Source organism: Chenopodium album, chromosome 19, assembly GCF_948465745.1.
Source record: "Chenopodium album chromosome 19, dcCheAlbu1.1, whole genome shotgun sequence".
Taxonomy (NCBI): domain Eukaryota; kingdom Viridiplantae; phylum Streptophyta; class Magnoliopsida; order Caryophyllales; family Amaranthaceae; genus Chenopodium; species Chenopodium album.
In genome coordinates, this window is record NC_137852.1 from 5,916,228 (window position 1) to 5,934,406 (window position 18,179).

General features: G+C 35.0%; 2 protein-coding genes and 1 pseudogene across 2 annotated transcripts; 2 read left to right on the forward strand and 1 right to left on the reverse strand.

Moving 5' to 3' along the window:
* Nucleotides 1–1,716: 1,716 nt before the first annotated feature.
* Nucleotides 1,717–4,507, forward strand: LOC145595420 (GDSL esterase/lipase 7-like). Its single transcript, XM_081651830.1, has 5 exons — nt 1,717–2,022; nt 2,109–2,236; nt 2,622–2,870; nt 3,951–4,200; nt 4,283–4,507. Exons 1-5 carry the CDS (start codon nt 1,761–1,763, stop codon nt 4,501–4,503), a joined length of 1,110 nt encoding a protein of 369 aa, XP_081507956.1. The 5' UTR covers nt 1,717–1,760; the 3' UTR covers nt 4,504–4,507.
* A 2,581-nt stretch (nt 4,508–7,088) lies between these two features.
* Nucleotides 7,089–9,206, reverse strand: LOC145595002 (F-box/kelch-repeat protein At5g15710 pseudogene; annotated as a pseudogene).
* Nucleotides 9,207–11,396: 2,190 nt separating this feature from the next.
* On the forward strand, nt 11,397–17,752 carry LOC145595419 (uncharacterized). Its single transcript, XM_081651829.1, has 6 exons — nt 11,397–11,985; nt 12,653–12,689; nt 12,805–13,041; nt 13,123–13,170; nt 16,754–17,205; nt 17,329–17,752. The coding sequence occupies exons 1-6, from the start codon at nt 11,684–11,686 to the stop codon at nt 17,396–17,398; spliced, it is 1,146 nt and encodes a 381-aa protein (XP_081507955.1). The 5' UTR covers nt 11,397–11,683; the 3' UTR covers nt 17,399–17,752.
* Nucleotides 17,753–18,179: the final 427 nt, after the last annotated feature.

An 18,179-nucleotide genomic window follows, 5' to 3' on the forward strand; every position in this document is an offset into this window, starting at 1 on the left:
TTTTAAAGGTGGAAACTTTTTTGGATCTTGGTTTGCATATGCCATTTATGGAGAACCTCAAACAGTATGTGGAAAACAGGTTATTAAAGTCGGGTTATTCAAGTCAGGTTTAGTTCGGGTCATGTTCAAGTGCTCAGTGACTCGATTCGGATTTGTTTGGTCAGGTCATATATATAGGTCTACTGTTAGAATTATTATGATGAATTTAGTCTAGGTGAGTCCAGACCTCACAGTAATTATCAGGTCAAGTAGGTCAGCCAAAATACAGTTTAAATCTATTACAAGTCTAACTGCAATAACATCAATTAGAGAACAATTAGTTATCAAGCAAGTACGAACATAAGTATCTAGCTTCAACTCAGACAGATTAAACATTCTTGTGGGTCTTTCAAAAAGAACCTTTGTACTAATCTTAATTGATCATTAACCTCACCAGTCACCAGACCTCGCTTACGGCCAGATAATTACTCATTCACAGCAAGGCTGCTCTTACATAATTATGCTGTTGTGCATTATTTGTGTTAATCCTATTTTTTTATTGTTGATCATGGAGCACGTAAGACCTAAGAGAGGACTCGAAGAAAATATCAGACTACGAAAAAAAAACCCTAATTCAAAGGCTAGAAATGGGTATAGTAAAAACTAAAAACTCCCAACTAACCAAGGGGTTGAGAAGGGTGAAAATCCAACCACCAACCTCCAAGCTGAGAACTAATGGTACAACCATTAAAATTCCCCTTTGATATCCATTCAAATATTAAAGTTAGTTACGATAACAATATACTACAAGTAGATATCTTGTTAATTTAAGATTGTCATGAATTCATGATTGTACAAGACTAAAGAATGGACTTTCCATTGACACATTTAAACCCTTTACCCTAGGAAGCTGGACTTTTGACTTCTGAGCCAATAGCACAGCATACTTTATAATTAAAACACTAAGGTATAGGTGATGGGAGATTTTCCTTTTATTTTTACTTTAATCTCGGTGAAAATCGAACCCAAATTTGTCCCAAAAGGTTGGAGCCAACAGCAAGACGAAACACATATCAAGGGCAACTAAGAAGATTTACGTGGAAAATTACTTATGCTAGTCTTTTCCTGCAGCCCTGCGAGCTCTCTTTCCCATACCAAAACTAACAGAATTACAGGGGAATTAGAAAAAGAAAATGCACGGAAACGTAAGAACTAAAATGATTAAGAAAATATAAACACAGACAACGAACTAAAAGCCACGTTATTCAGTATTTAGTAGCTCTGCATAAACTGCAGACGGAAACAGGGACGGCTCCATAATCACAACTGGAAACAGAGATATCAAGTGCATTTACTCTGGTTTTATCCATCCCTGTAACCTCTGCTGATGCCATGACCCCATTATACGACTAATTTACTGCTACTTGCCTACTCGTATGTTTAACACAGACTCCAACATATTGAATGCAGTTCAACTAAATAATTTGAAAATGCAGTAAGTGTAAAAAATAATAATGTGGACCAAAACTCATAATCATTTACCTGGACTGTAGTCAGAATCCAAAGTTACAAACACGGGGTAACTGTAAAACGGGAAAAAACACATCAAAAATAGAAGTAAATCAATAAGAACTAAGCTATGACTTTACTGTTTTATCCTTCAAGGGTAATAACTCTGACCCTTTCGCTGCAGTTATAAACAGCCGAGCAATCGAGCGGAGTCTGCACTCTGCAAACTGAAACAAACACATTCATATAGAGTGAGAGAGAGACGCAGAGAAATGGAGAAGACGAGAGTAATTTTCACTGCCACATTACTCTGCTTATTATTACCTGAGCTGAATGTGGTAACCAATGCTCAAGATGGTGCAGCAACTGAACCAATCACTCCTGCTTTGTTCATCTTTGGTGACTCCTTGATAGACAATGGAAACAACAACTACTTGTTCACGGCAGCGAAGGCCAATTACTTCCCATATGGGATAGACACTGGAGGTCCGTCAGGCCGGTTCAGCAACGGCCTGACTGTTGTAGATTATGGAGGTAAACTTGGAATTCACACACCAAATTTTTTGAATTTTTTTCGCTCCTTGATTCTGACTTGATTTTTTTTTGAATGCTCATAACAGCACGGTATCTGGGATTGCCATATATACCACCATACTTCTCGATAACAACATTTGGAAAGAATATCCTTAGAGGAATCAACTACGCATCAGCTGCAGCAGGGATACTTGATGAAACTGGAAGACATTATGTAAGCTTACTTATGTTTGAGTAGAAAATATAAAATCTTCCATCCAATAACTAACCTGCTCTTTGTTAAGCAACCATGAATAATATGATTCTAGAACTTATCAACAAAATTTTTATTTATAAGATACGATACAATTCATGAAGCTAGAAACAAAGACATTACATTTTAGAAGAGAAATTTTAATAAAAAAAAAACAGTGTTTTCGAAAACTCACGATGCAGTTTTCTACTTCTGCTGCTGCTATTGACATATAACTCTACGTCTCTACCTAAGACCCATGCATGAATACATTGATATCAAATTTAATCAATTTGAAGATAAATTGACTAGTATTTGAAAGTGACAGTGAGCAGCATTTAACACTTTTAAACTTACTACTTTTCAGGGGCAGAGGACATCCTTGAATGGGCAGATATCCCAATTTCAGGAGACACTTTCACTGAAATTGCCAATGCTTTTCCGTAACCAGGAGGAGCTAAGCCAATATCTAGCAAAGTCGGTCTTTCTAATCGACATTGGAGGCAATGACTACCTAAACAACTATCTGCAACCTCAGAGATATGACAGCAGTCGTATCTACAACGGGGAATCCTTCGCTGATCTCCTCATGAATACACTTACTTCCCAGATAACAGTAAGGCTCATTCCTATACTTCTTTCCATCCATAGAAAACAAAAAATGCAGTTTAGTCTAATCTTCAAATTTATCTAACTGATCCTAATAATCCCTCTGTCCCTATTTACTTGAAATATTTTCACCTTCAACATCTGTAATTATCAATTTGTGAAAATGTAAAAAGTTAATAATTTGATAATATGTGGTATACATTAAGCTAAACCCAAAAACATCTATATATTAGCAACAAAAATAATGGTCCAAGTTGTGTTTAAAGTTAAAGCCCGTTAAATAAATAGGGATAAAGGGAATAATTCACTATAACTGATGTTGATGTTCAAAGCTTTTTCAATAAAATACCATTCACCACAAGATATAGCTGAAAGAATTCTATAGTAATTCCATCCATATTTTTATCACACCTATAACCCTCCTATGTATGTGGTAGTTATTCTTCCCAAAGAGAAACTCTCACCTAAGATAATATTAAGAAGCTCATATGTATGCCAACTTACCCACAACTAAAAAGAGGCTCTTTTACCTTTATTACACAATTGTAAAGAGGTTGTTTCTGTTACTGTTGATCCAAAACAAAACTGAGTGACCTAATTCACAATAAAGTAGGACAGTTTAGTTTATAGTCCATAGAAATTGAAAGTTTAATGTAAATTACGGTTTCTATGTACTGTCTTTATTGATTTTCTACTTTGAGTCCTTTATGCTAGTATGTCACCAAACACATTAATCCAATCTCAAAGAAAGCAATTGTTCCATGAAGCATATAGATAGCACAATTGACCTATTTAATGACTAGTCAATAATGACTACAGTATAAGATGGAAGCAGAAGAGTGAGAAGACTTACTTTTAATTATGTTAAGATACAAATAGCAAGTACAACAATACAAGCAACTAAAATATGCTAAAACTAAGCAACCCACCTAAATTTTCCTACTTACCCAGTTAGCCGATTTAATATCCATTCATCCAACTACAACCGCAGTCTAACCTCAAGTCAGCAACTCTGCTATAAGCTATATTACTATACCATTATCATTACAGCAGCTTAAATCGTACTTTTGTTTCCTTTTGATTACAGAGACTATACAACCTAGGTGCAAGAAAAATGGTGCTGGTTGGATCGGGTCCCCTCGGATGTATACCATCTTTCTTATCTAAGTCAAGGGACAACGGCTGTGTAGAAAGCGTCAATAATTTGATCATTCCATTCAATAGCCGTCTAATTCAAATGACAAATACACTGAACCAAAGCCTTCCAGGTTCTTACTTTGTCTACCAGAATATTTACGATCTCTTCAGCGACATGACCCAAAATCCTTCTAAATATGGTGAGAAGCAACATCAACTACACTTAGATATTACTTAAGATAACACTTACTAATTAATTAGCGTCCCTGATTTCTGTTACAGGATTTTCTGAAGCAACCAAAGCCTGCTGCGGGAATGGAAGAGCGGGAGGGGAAGTTACCTGTCTTCCTTTGCAGCAACCATGTCCAGACAGAAATAAGTATGTCTTCTGGGATTCTTTCCACCCAACCCAAGCTGTAAATGCAATCATAGCACGCAGAGGCTACAGCCAGTACGCCACTGACTGCATTCCAATCAGCATCTATCAGTTAGCACAACTATAAGTTCATGTAGTCACTCACTCCTATAAACCCTCTCTATCATAGTATTATGTTAGCTTATTATTTAAGCAAGGATTTTCCATTGCATTGTTCTCTTATGTAATAAAACATTTAAAGTAGAAATGACACCAAAGCAATTATTACTTGTTTTGTCACTGGACCTGGAAAAACTTATTTGACCCAAAACCCAAAGTTAGTTGGTAATTAGATAAAACAATTTGGACCCCTTCTGAATTTGACCTAACCTAAACTAAACCAACCATAACATTTATATAATAAATTTACAATGATTTTCATGATAATTTTATTCATGAAAGACCCTCCATGTGAAGCAACTAAAAATTTTACGAGAACCAAACCAAAATTTAATCAAATGACACATCACCTGAACAATATTTAACTGAATTAGCCCAATATGGAAAATCCAACTGTAACCTGTATTCGTAATCGTTATCATTTTACCAGCAGATGAGCTAATCTGGAAAGAAATTAAAGAGGTTACCCCAAAAATAAAGAAAACAACTCATAAGATGCCCTTGTTGAATAACTTGAAAGGTATTTACTTATCTCCTATGCCATGGACCCATAGAGATAGAAGGATACAACAATAATACCCAAGAAACCCAACAGAAGCATGGTAATTACATAAACACATAACCTCACACAAGTTAACTAGAAGAACAAGCAATAAGTGATTAAAGAAACAATATCAGACATACCTTTCTGGAAAAGGAAAAAGGAATAATAGAAATCAGATGAATAAATCTAACAGTGAAGTTTCAAGGAGAAGTGAGCATGAGGGATTACATTTTATTTTAAAAAAAGTAACTGCAAAAGGCATGCAACAGCTAGAAATAATCACAATAAAACACCCGGTTTGAATCTTGCCTTGAGAGGTAAAGATGTACACAGCGGCACAGCCTCATCACCAGAGTCTTGTTAGGCTGACTTCTTCTGTATGTCCATAACTAAGCAGGACATTTTCAGAACATATTTCAAATTTCTCCACATGTGTATCGCCAAGATACCCTATGCAACAAAGGAACAACTCTTCCATTTTCATGGCCACTTCAAGTCATACAGTTGCAGACCTCAGATTGATCAGGCCAATAGTTCTGCAGTCCTGATTCTGAAGAAGCTCTATATTTACATATATACTTAGCAGTTGCTATCAAATATACTACCTCCGTTTCGCATTATCTGCAACAAAGGAATATTTTATATCTCACAAATAATACCCCTTTGTTGCAGATAATGCGAAACGGAGGTAGTATAAATCAATTAGACATAACAACAATCAATAGTCAAACAAAATAATAAAAGTATTAGAGACTGTTTAAGTAAATATTTGAGAGGGATTTACAAATCAAGAGGACAAGGACTCACACGATCAAGAAAGCCACTACACAGCATTATACTATCTGCTTCCAGCAAACATAGGTGAATCATATTTTGGTGTATTGTAAAACCTTGGCTATTGCCTATTATTGTCTCCAAAGTTATCACCTAGAACTCAATAAACAAAAAAGAAGAGGCAATAACAAATTTCCAATCCAATTCTTACCACCATAGAGGATAGATGCTGAATCTAATTCATGAATCATGATACATCAATCTTGACGCTATATCTACCTACCTCTTCAGGGAGCTGGATAAAAAGTTTCAGAAAGATGCGAATAATGCAATGTTGAGCAATTTTAGCAAACCTAATTAAACTTCTGGCACTAAACGTAAATTAAAGGACACAACAAAGATCAAGTGATGAATTTGAATAAACAATCTTGTGAGCAGTCTAAGATAAACAATATCATGACAAGCCTAAGATAAACAATTTTTGTGACTAGTCTAAGATAAACAACTTAAGTTGGGTTCAGTTCAGAATCCAGTAAGTGAAGAGTACTGCCTGTTCTGGCTTCCCTGGACCCAGAAGGGGAAAAAACAAAAAAAAAAAAAAAAAAAAAAAAAAAAAAAAAAAAAAAAAAAAAAAAAAAAAACCATACCAAGAATGCACGGCTATGGCTAGGATATAATGACATATAACACCACATTGTTTGTAATCAGGTGCATGCAAAATCTGAATGATGTTCATATTAATATATTATCAATGAAATTGAGCTTCCACACAGTTGTATTCTTGTCATCTTAGACTTGCATCAATCAGATGCAAAGAGATAGACTAACTGTTAACTATGTGCATTAAATGATGATAGAAAGACTAACTGAAGTTTACACAAGAAAAGTACCAAAGTGATTGTGACACTGAAAAGCTAAACATAGAAGGAAGTAGTACAAATAAGTAGCTTTATCGGATTGAGAAAAAATATATTCATAATCATTACATTTTTGCTTCCTCAACATACTATTCTAGCAATTAAGGAAGAGCAAGTATCCATCAGAGCTGATAGCATTACCTATGCAATTGTGTAAACAAAAATTTCCAGCAATTTGAGACAAGCGAAAAATAAAATAGCAATGAAAGTCATTTGCATCCATTCAGATTGTAACTGTAGTCTACCAGATCATGGTAATTTTAATATCCAAAGACATAATACTTTACGTAAAGAAAAATAGCATGTACAAAAGATGAATGTAAGCTACAAAAGCACATAATATAAGAATGTATGTATATCAATAAACATTGATAATAATTTACATTAAGTGCTTGATATTGTCAATTATTATACAGCAGTTGGAGAGACAAAAGGATCCTGTCATAATCTCCCGTAAATGGTGTATAATGTTTACTTGTACAATTACACATCTCACCAACCCAACCCATCACATTCCAAATGTCACATCAGCACTGAATCACCGTTCTCAGTCAAAATGGCCAGTCATGTCTAAAATAAAAGACCACTGCTGTAGTGAACTCATCAGGAAGCAAATGTGGATTATGTGTTGACATAGTCTCAATTTCTAACATTAACAACACAAGCTGACAATGTGACTTAGCTTAGAGCCTTAGACACAATAATATGAGTAAACTAAAACATTTTTCCTATATGAAGCAAAACGAGGAATAAGGGACATGAAATTTTACATGTTGGAGGCTGAAGTGCCAAAGAAAGCCCCATGAAATCCTCATTAAGAAGAAACAAATTCAAGGTCAGTAGACAGATGCATCAAACCTTGGCTCGTAGAAGCAGACTTGGCTGTTGTATGATTGCAGAGCACAGCCAACAATCCAAGACCAAACCTTTTTGTCCACGTCATAAAGGAGGCCTTTTCCTTGATTCCAAGATGTAAAGCAGATCAGATTATCCTGTCCAAAGCACTCAAACCTCTCAGCTGATAGCCTCAGTAAAGCTCGAAAATATTTGGGAGGCATCCTACTAATCTCCACCCACAGTACTTTAGAATGATCTAATTCCCAAATTCTCATGCTTTGCAGGGTGCTATAAAGGCCTATCCTTCCAACCAGAAAGAGACGCTTCTGTGTACCAGCAACCAAATACCCATCCAACAATGACCGAGGAAACTTTGCTGGGATGTGCTCCCAAGATCCAGTGTCCAGCCGGTACATCATCAAACCAAGTGGTGAAAGTGTTTCCAAATACAACCTAGAATCACAAAAAGCCATTTTCGAAGAACACAGATTAACTGCAGGCATTATTTGGTGGACCGACCAGCTGTTCAGCTTGGAATCATACACTTCAGTGGGTAACGACTTATCACCATATATATCACAAGTGGCTATAACTTTAAAAGATTTGTCCTTGCGATCAACAACCATAATTAACTGCCTCTGCTGATTACAATGCATGCTTGGCAACATCCTCCAAGTCCGTGTGAGTGGATTACACACCAAGGTTCTAAAATCATAACCATCAAATCCCGAAAAGCAAACAAGACCACCAGAAGAACCAACCAACCAAAATGCCCATGGGGGCAGATACGTAAAAGGGATCCTATACCACGTTTTCAGCGGTAAGCTAAAAACCGAGCATTGTGGGGTATTTGAGTTCTTCCAAAATGTAAGAAGACAAGGCCCATGAGACGGCACTTGGGAGTGAAACTTAAGAAAACTACCATCCTGCAAGATCGAATTCCATCTCTTACAAACAGAACGAAGCCGGAATATCATAAAAGGGGGAACTCTAGCTAAAATCTCATTCAACAAATCCTCTGGCAACATTGCCCATATATTATCCTCCATCTGAACATCCGGGTGAACGGCTTTACTAAACGTTGCCACGGTTTCTTCATCCAAACCCCGTGGTTTCGTCTTAATAACCTTCTGCTTACACGGACTAGTATTCCTAGACCCCGTTCGCCCTACCGGGCTCGTATTCCTTGAACCAGAAGCAGAACCACCCAATTGACTCGAATTCCTAGACCCACTAACACTCATAGCAACAACTTGCTTTAAGCTATCATCCATCTCAACAAATGAACTACTTCTACAAACCCTAGAATCAGATACATCCCCAATTTCAACCATTTTTTCAATCAATCACACCCCCAAAACCCTAAATTGAAAGCTAATAGCCTACAATCAATCAACCACCATAAAACTACCCAAAATTTGTCATAAAAAGCAGAAATTCCAACTATAATCAATTTAACCCAGAATTGCTGAAGTAAATTAATCAAGAACAGTGGGATTTAATCCAAAATCGAGAAACATATCAACATTATCATGAATTCAACTTCAGCAGATCAATCAAATTGAGAAGTTTAGATTATTACCTTGACTTAACAAGATCTCTCTTTAGGAATGAACTTCTCTATCTTTCTCTCTCCTCTGTGATTTCATCTCAGTTTTCCATATCTTAAATAGCGTGTTTTATAACCCCCAAAAATGGGATTTTTTTCGTCAAAGTGTAATAATTATTTGTAATTTCATCGTTTTTTTTTACTTGTTTGAGAAAATAATCAAAATGTAAGTTATTTTAGGCAAGAAAAAGTAAGTTAGTTCATGATAAAAGGACAAACCTAACTTGTGAAAATAATGATTTTTGGACGACAAGGGAAAACAACAAATTTGAAAAATTGGTAATGGAGTTTATTTGCAAAGTTATCCAATAAATAAAAAAAAATTGTTAATTTCCATAAAAAATAAAAATTAAAAAAAAAAAAGTTATAAGCAACAAAATTTAAATACATAATAATATTTTCGTAAGTTAATCAACAATTTTTTTCATTATAACCGGGTCTCAATTTTATGATGACTGGATTGGAAAAAGAAGTGTTAATTTATCAACGAAAATATTACGTGATAAACAAATTTTGAAGATGAAGAGGTTAGAGATTCGATAATTGTAGATAATTTTGGTTTTTTTGTTGGAAGGAAGAAGATGGAAAAAAGAGAAAATTGATTTCATCAAAATGTTGAAATTTTTTGTTGGTCACATTGTTAATTTTGGTGGCAAGAATTGATTGATATAGATGATAGCTAGTTGATCTACTACGTAATATAGTTGGTTGTATTAACTGGTTTTACTAGGTAGTTGTAAGTAGCTAGTTGTGTAAAAATATTTGGTGAATAGCTGTTAATTGTAAGCTATTTGAGTGTATTTATTAGCTAAAAAGTTAATTGTTCAATAAACTAATTTCAAAAGGCTAAGGGTAGTCCTTGGTAAATGGCTTATTGAGCAAACTTAGCTTATTTCACCAACACAATCTTAATTACTATTAAATTAGATAAGCTAATAAGTGTTTGGTGGAAAGCTTATTTCACAAAAATAAGCTCCTTTTCCAAAAAAATAAAAAAATAAAATAAAAAAAAAAAATAAAAAATAAAAATTCATTAGCTTGTTTAATATCTTAAGGTGAAATTACACTTATACCACCATTTTATTATAAACCCTATCTCAACTAACTACCCTCATAATTAGCTTATTACTTATTTTCACATGGAGCTTAATCTGATTAACTGAACTGCGCTAAATTGAACTGAACTGATTGGAGCTGAACTGAACTGAACTGAATAGAGCTGAAAAGAATTGTTTATGAGAGAAGGAAATAATGATCTAAACTTAACTGATTAGAGCCGAACTGAAGTGAACTGAAATAATTAAGTTGAAGAGAACATGCCATACTCACACCAATTTAAGTAATCAACAACCATTACTAAACATTTTTATAAAATCAGCTAATAAAACAAGTTAATCAAATCGTTAATACAATCAGTTAACACAATTAGTTTAAGCTTCAACAAACACGACCCTTATTTTGAACTTTTTCAAAATGATTTTTTTGAAACCAAAAAGTTCTTTGAATAGCTTTTTACCAAACACCCAACAATCTTTTTAATATGGTCAATGTTTTAATAGAACTCAATAAGTTAAAAGTTCTCCAAAAAATTATTAAAAGTAGCAAACAAGCCCATTACTCCTTTTCATTAATTTACGAAAATGTCATTAGTGGTATCTCGCTAGTTGCTACGGGGAGTAGATGCCAACGATGTTACCATCATCCATGAGGTCTAGCTCAAAAATATCCCTCAATAATATTATATAACCGGTCTTTTTGACTCCGACACGCCGCGGCACGTGCCACCTCAAAATTTCGCCGGAAAACTCTCTCAATTATAAATTTCTCTCTCCTCATTTTCACATTTGGACATCTGACTTTCAAAATTTATTTATTACCAAAAAAAATAAAACAAATCCAACACAGATCTAACACTTTACACTCTGCTAAAGCCACTCTTCCCTAAAATAAAAAATTAAACAAAAAAAAAAAAAAAGGCAATTTTTAAAAATTTCCTCTTTCTCTCGAAACCCTAACCCTAATTTAATGCAATTGTTGTAGATTTCGATGATTCATGTTTACTGTACATAGAGAAAGAAATTCAAGAAGAGAGAGAAAGTTAGCTTCCACTTCACATGATTTTTGAGTAAAGCAATTAGCTTTTTTATTTTTTATTTATATTTTTAAATTTTTTCTGATAATATAACGTTGGTATTTTTTTTTCCCTGTATTTAAAATCAAAACTTGAAGTTTTAATTGATTTTGCAATCTTTTTATTACTATTTTTTATTTATTAAAATTCCCTATTTTTCAATTTTTGTTGGTGTTCAATGGTGGTAATAACTTCATATCTATATCTATAATTTTTTCTAAAAATAGAAATAAATTTTGATGAATTTGTTGGTTTCGAATTTTCAATTGTTGTAGAAAACCCAAAATTTTGTAAATCTTACAAAATTTGAGCTGATTTAGTCTTGGATTTGATAAAATGGGGGCGGTGACATCGACAATGGCGGCGAAATTCGCGTTCTTTCCGCCGGACCCACCGTCGTATAAGGTGGTGATGGAGGAAGGAACAGGGAAGATGAAGATGAGTGAAGTGGTGGAGAGAGAAAATGCAGATGTTTTGAAGCTAAGTACAAAAAAAGGGAATGAAATTGTGGCAGTTTTTATGAGAAATCCAATTGCAAAACTCACTGTTCTTTATTCTCATGGTAATGCTGCTGATTTGGGACAGATGTATGAGCTTTTTGGGGAGCTCAGTATTCACCTCAGAGTCAATTTGATGGGGTAAATTCATGAAATCAATCATCATTATTTTTTTTTTGTTAAATTATTATTATTCTAATTCTATTAATTACAGGTTTTTATTATTATTTTGGGTTTTCTGTAGTTGATTTGATGGAATTGAAAAAGAATTAAATTTGGTGTATGTGTTTGTTCTTTTGATTTGATGGGAGAATTTTTTGCTTTTCAGTGTTTGTTTGTTGTAGTGTGGCAGGAACTGTTGATTTTTTTAAGTGGTTGTGGTTAATTTAATGGGGAAAGCAAGAAATTTTTGTTTGTTGAAATAGTGATTACAGTCTGTATTATTTTCTAAGAAGTGGAAGTTTGAGAACATGTTTTTTTTTTTTTGAGAACATGTTTTAAACTTTTAATCCATCTTTTGTGTAGAAAAATTATCAGGTTAAGATGATTAGGTCGAGTCGATGCAGATGATTAGAGACCTAGAAAGGGTTTTTTTATGTACATTTGCAATGATGAAGTTTCTATTGTTAATGAGCTGAATTTTAATATTTGGAGTTATTGTACTAATTGATGTATCCCTTATCGGATTTCATGGTGACATTACTTTGAGCTCTTTTGATCCATGATCACTATCTGTTTGAATCTGCTGAACAGTTAGTTAGCTTATGATTGTAGGTTGATCCATTCTAGTTTAATTGTTGCTTTGCAGATATGATTATTCTGGATATGGACAGTCTACAGGCAAGGTATGTTAGCATCACCAAGTACTGCCCCTTTTTGTTTACCTTGTATAGGATTATGATTTTGATCCTACAGATTTCACGAATGAAGATGTAATTCTTTTTTCTTATGTTCTTGCAGCCAAATGAGCAGAATACTTATGCAGACATAGAGGCTGCATATAGATGTCTTGTGGAAAGATATGGAGTGAAGGAGGAAGATGTCATATTATACGGGCAATCTGTTGGAAGTGGGCCTACATTAGATTTAGCTACTCGATTACCAAAATTAAGAGCTGTTGTGCTTCATAGTCCAATTATGTCTGGCTTACGGGTTATGTATCCAGTAAAGAGGTCATATTGGTTTGACATATATAAGGTGGGTTAAGGTGTTTGTTGACTGACGAGCAGCTTTGATACACAAGTGCAAGCTTCCTAACTTTGTTTCTTTGTAATGCAGAATATTGACAAAATACCGTTGGTCAGTTGCCCTGTTTTAGTAATTCATGTAAGTATCTTCTGACTCATCAACAGTTTGAAATTTTGATGTCATACTACATGAGGTTCCTGCATAGGCTTGCATTTAATAGTTTGCTTGAATTGTGCTTTGTGCCTCTATAAATCCTTCAAATTGTAATAATATAAGGGTACCTTTACATTATAACGTTGCTGCAGTATGGAATTTTGTTGTTTGGTGTGTGCATCTGATCTTTTGTGAAGATTATTTGCTCGTAGTTAGAATAACAATCTTTGAGGAAGTTTTTTACCTGTAAGGCTGTAACTATAAGAGACTTTTGATACATCTGTGTCTCTTTGGGGTTGGAGTTTTTTATATTGTAAACTATAAGAGACTTTTGATTCATCTGTGTCTTCTCGGGGTTGAAAGAAGAAGTTCATAACTCTGTAAGAGTGTCTGGAATATGTGTACACTGCTAAATTGTAAGCAATTCAAATGAGAAGCAAATTAATAAAGCACTTTACTACAAACACTTTAGGTTAGGAGGTTCATTGATTTTGATCTCAAGTTCCCAACAAGTCTAGTGGAAATCAAGAACTTCGAAAATTTGGAAAATATGTATGCTTCTAACTGAAAGCAACTCAGATAATTAGCAAATACAGAAAACAACTTGAGTTTTCGATGGAAACAAGGAAATTAGAGGAGTAAAGCTTTCTGAGATTCAGTCTGTGGCAGACATGTGCAGTTGGGTTGTCATATACTTCTCTTAAATACAAGTAACTTCCAAACTCTACTAATCTTCTTGGCCCTCATGCTGCAAGACTGATATAGTGTTACTTGCCTTATGTAACCTTGAGTGATTGGGTGTGTAATGCCAATTTGTGTACATCTCCTTTCTGTTACATTCAGCCAAAAAAAATCAATGGATGAACTTTGAGTTTCTTGAAGTAGTGGACTTGACTGGCACCTGGCAGTACATCGAATGTTTTGTTGTTGCTGCTGTTGAAAGGTTGGACTCTTGTGATGTCTTCTTTGTACATCTTGAGCTTAGGGAAGAGAACCTGATGTGGGACATCTGATCCTCTATTATCTTCTATTGAGAGTTCAACATAGAAGAGAAAGCAGTGAATGTTGGCTGATCACATATCTGATGGTATTACGAGTTGATTCTGGAGAACAGAATATTTTAGGTTTGAAATATGTAAAGATACATGATGTAAAACTCAGTATGTTCAGGTTCTATTGAGTACGAGCGTTAGTTATTCTACCACTGTCTATTGAGAGGTGGCTGGGCATGGGGATGGATTAACTGAGTGTAGGAATGGAAACATTTGAAGCTTATTGTATCTTATCATCAAGGCGAAATCTATCTGTCGAAAGGTTAGTTGCCATATTGGGATGGACTATCATTGTATTTACACTATGAAAGTCGAAATTCCTTGCTGCAGATATGTTGCAGCCTTATAGGTAGCTACTTGACTTGGCAATTTACTCTCTGCCATCCCTGTGACTCCCAACGCTTAATTGTTGTTTGAGTGAAAGATGGAACTACCAGTTGCCTAGATCAAATCAATTATGTAAATTTATAATATGTGGTGTGTTGCCATTCAAAAAATTTCATCAATGCACTGTCAACGAGAAATATGTCAAGAAATTCTGTTAAAATCAATTATTTTGAGATGGGAAGAATCCTGTAGACTTTATTCCATGAGTGCTGCCTCACTAATATTGTCTTTAAGGAGTTTAATGAAGGGAAACTCAGATAGCATATGACGAAAGCAACGTATTAGTTAGATGGAAATGGGAAAGTTATTGGGGTAAAGCTTTCTCAGCTGTAGACAGTTTAGGGGCAAGTGTAACCGGTAGTTCCCTGTCATCTATGTGTTTTTAAACAGGTAGCTTCAGAATTCTACTTGGAAAACGTGCTGTAAGAAATCATCAACTCCAATAGGGTATCTTGAAAGCATGTATGCTTCTAATTGATATCAACTCAAATAAGGAATGTAAGAAAACTTGTTATTGAGATAGAAACAAGGAGGTTGGAGAAGTAAATCTTTTTCTGCTGCAGATAGTGAGGGACACATGCAATTGGCTAGTCTTTTACCTTTTTTGAATTGAAGTAGCGTTTAAAACTCTAAACTCTATGGGACCAACATGACAACATGTTGCTGAACTTTTATTTTGCTTGCCTTCTCCTGGATTAATTAAAAATGGTTGTGTGATGGTGGCTATTGCATACCTCTGTTTTATTGTTTTCAGCCAAGGATCAAATGGGACAAAAACTAATAGAATGTTGTCCGCTGTAGCTAAAGTTACAGAATAAAATGAACTAAAAGAAGAGTAGGGGGCATAAAGCCGCACTACGGAGTATGAATGGTTGAAGAAAATGTTTTTGTGGTATGGTCTTGTCTGTGGTCATCATTTATTTGTTGTTTCTGTTGAAGGGTTGGAGATCTATGGTGTCTTCTTTGCATATTGTGAGCATGGGAGTTGTGATCCTGTAGGCACTTGGTGGTTTTGAGTTGTATGTGTGGTAACAGGCTGGCAGCTATAACATAGTTTGAACTTCATTCTTCTTGGTATTTGTTTCTTTTTTGGTGTAAATGAGGGGTGGAGGCTGACGATAAAATAAATTTAGAAACTTAACGTGGTTTCATAACACTTGCAATATCCTCAAGGGGAGGTTAGAAAAGTCAGGTGAAGGGTTATGGAAAAAAAAGTGATATATTTGTGATAACATGTAGCTATATTATCTATAACTAGTAAGATTGTAATTCTTAAGGCTTAATGTTGCTAATGTCACCTGGCTATCCACATGGTAGGTACTAGGTAGTATGGAGTACAATGACTTGGATTTTAATTTTTGTGAAGAGGCACTGGAACGATTATCAGTCTGTTCACGTTCTTATTTATTATAAAGCTATAATTACTCTGCCATATATTACGGGGGAAATGGCTAGGTGTGGGGTTGTTTTTAAAGTTAAAACTAGTTGTTGGAATATTTGATGTAATTTTGGAATGGTCAACTATTGTTCTTACACTAGTGCAAGTCAAGATTCCTCCTAAGTGTAGACATATTGCAAAGGTGGCTATTTGACTTACCATTTGGCTCTTCTCTGCCCTCTTTGATCCCCAACATAACTCTCTTCTAAAGTTCTTATTTTTGATTGAGTGCAAGAAGGAACCTTGAATAATCAAAATCTAAACTATTTAGTGAAAATACATGATGTTACGGCTTCTTATTTTAGAGTGTTAAGAAATTTTGTTAAACCTTTTCTATTCTTTTCTTCTTGTGTGGGGTGGGGTTGGGTAAGGGAGTAGATGTTGAGAGTGAAGCACACACTTAACATTAACTGCAGTTCAGGTATCAATTATCCATGGTGATTTTCTTTGTTACTTGACGATGCTATTGATTTTGATTAGGGAGGCAGTTATCCCCAAATCTAGTAATATCATCTAGTTGCACATCCACCTCATTGAGCGAAAAATCTAAATTTGATCAGGCACTCACATCCATCTCATTGTTCAGTTTTATTTAAAAAATAGACAACCATGTGCCAACCTGCCAACTCATTTATACTTTGTATGAGAAGATGATGATGATATACTCATTTATACTTTGTATGTGCTGCAGGGGACATCTGATGATGTGGTTGATTGGTCTCATGGTAAGCAACTGTGGGAGAATTGTAAAGAAAAGTATGAGCCATTATGGGTCAAAGGTGGAAATCACTGTGACTTGGAGCTTTATCCAGAGTACATAAAACATCTTAAAAAGTTCATATCTGTTGTTGAGAGATCACCACAATTAAGAAGCGGATCTGGATTGAGTTCTGAACGATTAGATCATCCACGGAGGAGCAGCACAGATTGTCGAGATAATAAATCAAGATCAAGTGCTGATCAAAGAGAGATGCCTAGAGCAAGTATGGACCAGAAAGAAAAACCCAGGAAAAGCTTAGATTTAAGAGACAAGTCAAGAACCAGTACTGACAAGAGAGAAAAATCGAGGAAGAGTTTAGATCTTCCTGATAAAGCAAATAACTCTATTGAACGGCCTGATAAAGCTCGGAATAGTGTTGATAGGTCAGTTAAACGCAGAACGACTCAGAATTTCTTTTGTTGACTGTCATCCCTTAATTTCTTTTGCCACTTCCAATTTTTGCTTATCCTCTGAACTGTTGTTTATTGCGAACACTGATTTTGCAGATTTGGAGGGATGATAAGATCTGTGGGATTGTGCAATATTGATTGTTTTAGGCCTTCAGCCACAGGGTAATGGATAACGGAAGAGGCCAGTCCACGAACTGAGATTGTAATTTTATCTTTCTTTTATACATTTGATAGTGTTGTGAGAAATAACAGCATCTTGTTGATCCTGTGGCAGATTGTCTACTGCATGTCAGTTTTTTATCTGTCGGGATCAATGATGATTACCTTGTTGTGTCTTCCTTGTCCAGTTGTGTATGCTGAGCAAAGGCAGGAGTTGTTTGTACAATGCTCTTGCTTTTTCTCATGTAAATATACTAATTAAAAAGCTTTGTCCTATATTAATTCTGACAAATCATATTCTGTCAAAGTTTGTAAGTCTAGCCTCTAGCCTCAAATGTTTGATTCTTCAATCTTCCTGATATTTGTTACTCCATCAGTCTACTACTCTACTCTTTGTAAGTTGCTACATAGAGATGATCATGAGATGTGGCCAAATAAAGTCGCCCTTTTGCGCCTGGGAGATGAGCCACATTTTCGTGCTGTAAATTGGCCTAAGTTCAAAATTTGAGGCTGAAGGTCTAATGATAGATGATGCTCATTGGGCTGGGCAAGGGTCTGTGAGATGGCTGGATCAGTTGGACTAGATTTACAATTGGACTCAAAAAAGTTGGTGCATTGTCTAATGGGGATCCTGTACCTCTACATCATATTGCAATTCACATATGAAATATTACTGTACAAGTATAGGAAGTATTATATACTTGTAGTTGAAATCTGTTGCTTTAGCAATTCAACTTACCTTTTAGTCTTTTACTATATAAAGTAATTAAAAATTTAGAGTAATATGT